A 7,097-nucleotide genomic window follows, 5' to 3' on the forward strand; every position below is an offset into this window, starting at 1 on the left:
CGCCCACGCGAGGGGCAGGAGCCTGAGAAGAAACCGCACTGGAGATGAGAAACAGCGCTCCCGCCCACGCGAGGGGCAGGAGCCTGAGAAGAAACGCACTGGAGATGAGAAACAGCGCTGCCTGAGAAGAAACGCACTGGAGATGAGAAACAGCGCTGCCGCCCACGCGAGGGGCAGGAGCCTGAGAAGAAACCGCACTGGAGATGAGAAACAGCGCTCCCGCCCACGCGAGGGACAGGAGCCTGAGAAGAAACGCACTGGAGATGAGAAACAGCGCTGCCGCCCACGCGAGGGACAGGAGCCTGAGAAGAAACCGCACTGGAGATGAGAATCAGCGCTCCCGCCCACCCGAGGGACAGGAGCCTGAGAAGAAACACACTGGAGATGAGAAACAGCCTGCCGCCCACGCGAGGGACAGGAGCCTGAGAAGAAACCGCACTGGAGATGAGAATCAGCGCTCCCGCCCACGCGAGGGGCAGGAGCCTGAGAAGAAACCGCACTGGAGATGAGAAACAGCGCTGCCGCCCACCCGAGGGACAGGAGCCTGAGAAGAAACGCACTGGAGATGAGAAACAGCGCTGCCTCCCACGCGAGGGACAGGAGCCTGAGAAGAACCGCACTGGAGATGAGAAACAGCGCTCCCCACCCACGCGAGGGACAGGAGCCTGAGAAGAAACGCACTGGAGATGAGAAACAGCGCTGCCGCCCACCCGAGGGACAGGAGCCTGAGAAGAAACACGCTGGAGATGAGAAACAGCCTGCCGCCCACGCGAGGGACAGGAGCCTGAGAAGAAACCGCACTGGAGATGAGAATCAGCGCTCCCGCCCACGCGAGGGGCAGGAGCCTGAGAAGAAACCGCACTGGAGATGAGAAACAGCGCTCCCGCCCACGCGAGGGACAGGAGCCTGAGAAGAAACGCACTGGAGATGAGAAAGAGCGCTGCTGCCCACGCGAGGGGCAGGAGCCTGAGAAGAAACCGCACTGGAGATGAGAATCAGCGCTCCCGCCCACGCGAGGGACAGGAGCCTGAGAAGAAACCGCACTGGAGATGAGAAACAGCGCTCCCGCCCACGCGAGGGACAGGAGCCTGAGAAGAAACGCACTGGAGATGAGAAACAGCGCTGCCGCCCACGCGAGGGACAGGAGCCTGAGAAGAAACGCACTGGAGATGAGAAACAGCGCTGCCGCCCACGCGAGGGACAGGAGCCTGAGAAGAACCGCACTGGAGATGAGAAACAGCGCTCCCCACCCACGCGAGGGACAGGAGCCTGAGAAGAAACGCACTGGAGATGAGAAACAGCGCTGCCGCCCACCCGAGGGACAGGAGCCTGAGAAGAAACACGCTGGAGATGAGAAACAGCGCTGCCGCCCACGCGAGGGACAGGAGCCTGAGAAGAAACGCGCTGGAGATGAGAAACAGCGCTGCCGCCCACGCGAGGGACAGGAGCCTGAGAAGAAACGCGCTGGAGATGAGAAACAGCGCTGCCGCCCACGCGAGGGACAGGAGCCTGAGAAGAAACGCGCTGGAGATGAGAAACAGCGCTGCCGCCCACGCGAGGGACAGGAGCCTGAGAAGAAACGCGCTGGAGATGAGAAACAGCGCTCTGGCCCACGCGAGGGACAGGAGCCTGAGAAGAAACGCACTGGAGATGAGAAACAGCGCTCCGGCCCACGCGAGGGACAGGAGCCTGAGAAGAAACCGCACTGGAGATGAGAAACAGCGCTGCCGCCCACGCGAGGGACAGGACGTGCTTGTCGTCCTCGCTGACGCGTCCCTGTCCGCACACAGACCGTCGGGCACACCTGCCCCGTGGTGGGGGGATGGGTGGCCCCCGGACGCGGTTCCCCAGCCGGCCCGTCGCTGTGTGGCTCGTGTTTCTCCTGAGTTAGAAACTCCTGACGCGTGATGACATCGTTGGTGACGGAAAGACACGTAGGGTGGCTATTTCAGGTAGTTCTGGGGGTCTGAACAGAACGTGGGCCCCCAGTCACAGGGCGTGTGTCCTCGTGCTGGTCTCAGCGGCCGCCAGCCCCTCGGTCGGGGTGAGCACGTCCCGTTCTGGGAACACGGGGGCTTCAGCAAGGAAGCTGGTGGCAAATGGATCCCTTGTGGACCCTTTGGGGGGGTGTTTTCTTCACTTTCTTTTTCAATGTTGAGATGCAGCTTCCACTCAGTGCATCCCATAGATTAAATAGACCATCTGTTTCTCCCACTCGGGAGAGGAGCGTCGTAGCCACACCCCCCGGAATGGAGCTGTCTGGACCACAGTTCACACTTCTTAAAGAATCCTGATGTGGCCAGACCTGTGGTGGCGCATTGGCTAAAGCATCAACCTGGAACGCTGAGGTCGCCGGTTCAAAACCCTGGGCTTGCCCAGTCAAGGCACCTATGGGAGTTGATGCTTCCTGCTCCCCTCCCCCTTTTCTCTCTCTCTCTCTCTCTCTCTCTGTCTTTCTTCTCTCGGCAGGGGCGGGGTGCTCACGTCAGAGGCGGCACCCTCACGTGGCTCTGCCGCGGGTGTGGGCGGCTGGCCGGGGGCCTCAGTTCTTTGTCACATGACCCCCACCTGACGGCTGAGTGTCTCCAGAACAGGGCGACTGATTTCTCACCACAGGGAGGACCCCAGAGAGGACATCAGAATTCAAAATGTCTCTTACCATTAATACGCTCATTTTGACCATGACGTGTTGGCCACACAGGTCAACATGTGAGGATGCAACGCAGAGGACTCAGTTTTCTTCACGACAGGAGCTGTCGTTGGAATGGTTCCAAGGACCCGCACCCCCCAACCCCCAGGATGGGCCTAGGGTGGTGCTGGGGTGACCCCAGACCCCAGAGGTCTGAGTCCTCCTGGGTTCTGTCTCCCTCCCTCTCTGTCTGGTTTCTTTCCTTCTGCCTTGTGGTGCCTCCCCAGAGATTGGCTCTCTCTCTCTGGCCATGACAAGCTCTCAGGAGTGTTTGTGTTTGTTCTGTCCCTTTCAGAGATGGTCTGTTATCTCCGTTGGTTGGATAATGCCCATGCATCGGGCGGGCAGCTGTGCAGCCTATGGGTTCAAGCTTAAGAAACCTTAAACCTTATTCTGCTGGGGGCGGGGGTGGCTGGAGGGAGGAAGCACGTGGTTCCCTGGGCTCTGGAGCAGCTGTCTACCCACAGGGCTCCCACCCTGCTCAGGCTGACGCCGGGGGTGAGCCTTTCCTGCAGGTGCTTCTTACACCCGTGGTATTGGTGTGAGTCGCTCTAGAGCCTACTGTCGAGGCCAGACAAGGGATTTATGTTTCATTGGAAAAAAACTTCTAAATTGCAAAGAAAGACTTAATTTTTTTTATAGCATGCACATAATATTATTATTATAACAGTGACTCAAGCAGAGTCTCTCGACCTGAAGGAAAGACAGAAATTAGAACAAAAATCAAACATCCAGTGAGATGACTTCCTGCTTGTCTTTAGACTTTGGCAGATGCAGTAAAACAAACAAACAAACCAACCAACCACCCGCCCCAGGACGTTGGAAGCACAATTGTGCTGCACCTAAGTGTGGAAGTGAAGGAAAAAGAGGGACGAAGTGTTACTAAAAGACAAGCTGGACATTCTGTGTCCTCAGACTCAGGCTTTGGTAAGCGGCTGGCCGGAAGCCCCACAACATGGCCGGACAGAAAGGTGGACCTTACTCCACGCCGGGTTCCAGCCCACGGCCGCCGGTCCACAGGGAAAGGACGGGGCCCAAGGAGGAGGCAGAAGGAAGGGACACACCTTCCCTGAGCGGTGGAGTCGAGGCGGGAGAGAGCCCGGGGGAACATCGGTGGGGCTGGGTAAAAAGAGAAACGGATAGAGACCTAGCTCTCCAGCGTCGGTCGTCGGTCGGTGAGGACAGGATGGGTCCCGCTTCGCATCGGTAAACAAACCTTCCAGGGGGGCTCTGAGGAGAACTGGAAAGCGTCTTATCCTCACATTTGCAAAGTCAAGGACAGAGTCCTCGGCGGGAACCAGGACGTGCTCCCAGGTGGACATGGTAAGGCCAGGGTTTCCAGACCCGAGTGGCAAGGAGCTGGTCAGACGGAAGGGTGGGCTTCTCGCAGGGAAACAAGACCGTAAACGCACATCACGCGTTTTCGGATCAGTGGGGTCCAGGGGACTTTCCGGGATCGCTGCCTCCACGGTCAGGGAGTGGGGCTGTGGGTTGAGAACAGTGGCCGGCTGTGGTGGAGCCCTGGTGGACAGCATGCCTCAGGGGGTGTGGGGTCCAGGGGACTTTCCGGGGTTGCTGCCTCCGCGGTCAGGGAGTGGGGCTGTGGGTTGAGACAGTGGCCGGCTCTGGTGGAGCCCTGGTGGACAGCATGCCTCAGGGGGTGTGGGGTCCAGGGGACTTTCCGGGGTCGCTGCCTCCACGGTCAGGGAGAGGGGCTGTGGGTTGAGAACAGTGGCTGGCTGAGGTGGAGCCCTGGTGGACAGTGTGCTCACGGGGTGTGGGGGACAGTGGGAGTTCTAGGACACAGTCCACAGATGGGGCAGGTCACAAGGCCGGGGCCCGGGCCTCCATTTCCCTTGGAGATCGCACAACGACCGAGGAACACTAGTTCTGTGGTGGGACGGACCGTGCAGGACATGCAGTCGGTCACTGAGGACAGAGTCAGAGTTTAAACTGACTTCATGTGAAACCTGGAGTGAGGGCAGCGTTCAAATGGCCCACGGGTCTGGACACTGGGCCACGAAATCGTGACCTGAGAATCCTCACGTGGACAGTCCAGAGAGATGGTACCTGGGCGACAAGGTAAAGACGAGGAGCTCTGTGTCCTCGGGCCCTGGGGCCTCTGCGGGGGGGGGGGGGGGCGAGAAAGAAACGCACTGTGCGTTTCCAACGTGGATTTATTCTCGGTGTCTAGCAACAACGGGCAGGCTCGCTTCCGGTCAAGACTGACCACTGGTCAAGGAGGCTGGGAGCCTGGAAAGTGACTGCCCACCAGGACCTTCCCGGTGAGGAATATGCGATCAGAGCACCCTGTGTGGTCGCTCTCAGTCTCCTGAGCTGGTCAGGCCTGTCCTGGGCCCCTTGAGCTGGTCAGGCCGGCCGTGTGCTGTCGCTGAGACGGTCCACTCTCTTCTCTTCCCTCCAGGCCGGCTTGCTGCCCCCCCCCCCCGCCTTCTCCTCCTGACCCGTTCTGAGACTACGCAATCCGTGCGAGGAAGTGATGAGACGGGCCAAGAGGTCTCGACGTCACTGCGCCTTCTGGACGCTCTCATTGCTTATCTGTCCCGTCTTAATTGATCCCAGGAATGATATTGACGTTGGCCATCCCTAACCTCGATCATCAGCAGTGCCCTGGAAGGGTTTAATACACGTTCGTCGAACCGAATGACCGACGGGGTGATGGGCGATATCTGGGAGGCACGTGGAGCCGCCCACTGGCAAGCTTCTCATTCCTGGCGACCTCCAGCCATCTCACAGGTGCCCTGCCCTGCGTCAAACCACATGCCCCCGGATGCTTCTCTGCTGATCCCACAGGCGCTTACATCAAGACCTTGCCTCATGGTCGTCTGATAAACATCAGTCACCCTTTAACTGAGGTCTTTCAGGACCTCGCTGAGATGTGACTTGTCCCTTTGAAGATCTCCTTGACAATGTCATCTTCCCCAGCTCCCCCCCCCCCCCCCCCCAGCCACTCTCTGAAGAGACCACGCAGGAATCCAGTCTCTTTGCAAGGATGAAAGGTAATGCCGATAAACCGCAGGCTCGTCTTGTCTCTTGGTCCAGCCCTCCTAATATTCCCAGTCTGCTGTGGGTCCTTCCAGACTGTTCTTTCTCGCTGACAATTAATTTTGGAAATAGCTCTATGTGAACACAGCACACAGGTCGACCCACCTCTACGCAGAATCTAAGTGCTGCGGAGAACGCCCTCCTGTGGGTGCGCTGTGGTTCAGGTACTCTCCTGCTATCGACAGATCTCTCTTTTCCTCCAATATTTTGCAGTGTCACAATTTTCCTGCAATAGTTAACAGTGTCACAGTGAATATCATTGTATACGCCTCCTTATGCATAGATGCCTAGGTTAGCATTTCCACAGAAATGCCTAAAAGTAGATGTCTGGGTAGAAGGTGTACGCCGATTTGTTTCTATATAGTCTTGACGTATTTTTTTTGTATTCAGTAGGTTTTTTTTATTTCTTTTCTCATGTGTTTGTAAGAGTTTTTGTGTATTTTGAAGAATAACCCTTAGTCTGATACACCCATACATACACATAAAAAGTACACATAGAGTTTCTTCCCCATTAAAATAATTTTGTATAGTGTGTCTTTAGTCATAAAAATTTCATGTCTTTGTGTAGTCAAATTTGTTATTTTTTGTGGGTTGTGCCTTTCACAGGAAGATTGTCCATATGCTAATGTTATTCACATATTCTATTTTTTTCCTCTCCTATAGTTTCATTTTTTATATTTAGCTGTTTAAATTCCTTGGAATTTAGTTTTGTGTATGTTAGAGGGTATTACCTAATGTCCTTCCCTTCTCCAAACTGAAAGTCAATTGATACACATCATTTATTAATAATAATCCATTCATCCTCACTCCCACATTGAAATAATTTTTTTTTTTTTTTTTTTTAGTGGGAGTGAGAGACAGTGAGATAGAGGAACAGAGAGAGGGACAGATAGGGACAGACAGGAAGGGAAATAGATGAAAAGCATTAATTCTTCGTTGGATCACCTTAGCTGTTCATTGATTGCTTTCTCATATGTGCCTTGACCGGGACTACAGCTGAGCCAGTGACCCCTTGCTCAAGCCAGTGACCTTCGGCTTCAAGCCAGTGATCTTTGGGTTCAAGCCAGAAACCTTGGGCTTCAAGCCAGTGACCTTTGGTCTCAAGCCAGCGATCATGAGGTTATGTCTATGATCCCACACTCAAGCCAGTGACCCAGTGCTCAAACTGGTGACCTCGGGGTTTCAAACCTGGATCCTCTGGGTCCCAGGCCGATGCTCTCTACACTGTGGCATCGCCTTGTCAGGCAAAATGACATTTATGAACTAAACTTTTAAATATATTCATGAGTTTGTTTCTGTAGTTTGTAATAGATTCTCTTAATCTTTTTGCTTATTTCTTGGT

The 7,097-nt window shown here is 55.4% G+C and overlaps 1 protein-coding gene across 1 annotated transcript; it reads left to right on the forward strand.

Moving 5' to 3' along the window:
* Positions 1 to 1,049: 1,049 nt before the first annotated feature.
* On the forward strand, positions 1,050 to 1,715 carry LOC136380066 (octapeptide-repeat protein T2-like). Its single transcript, XM_066347816.1, has one exon. It carries the CDS (start codon positions 1,050 to 1,052, stop codon positions 1,713 to 1,715), a length of 666 nt encoding a protein of 221 aa, XP_066203913.1.
* Positions 1,716 to 7,097: the final 5,382 nt, after the last annotated feature.

This window comes from Saccopteryx leptura, chromosome 8 (assembly GCF_036850995.1).
Source record: "Saccopteryx leptura isolate mSacLep1 chromosome 8, mSacLep1_pri_phased_curated, whole genome shotgun sequence".
Taxonomy (NCBI): Eukaryota; Metazoa; Chordata; class Mammalia; order Chiroptera; family Emballonuridae; genus Saccopteryx; species Saccopteryx leptura.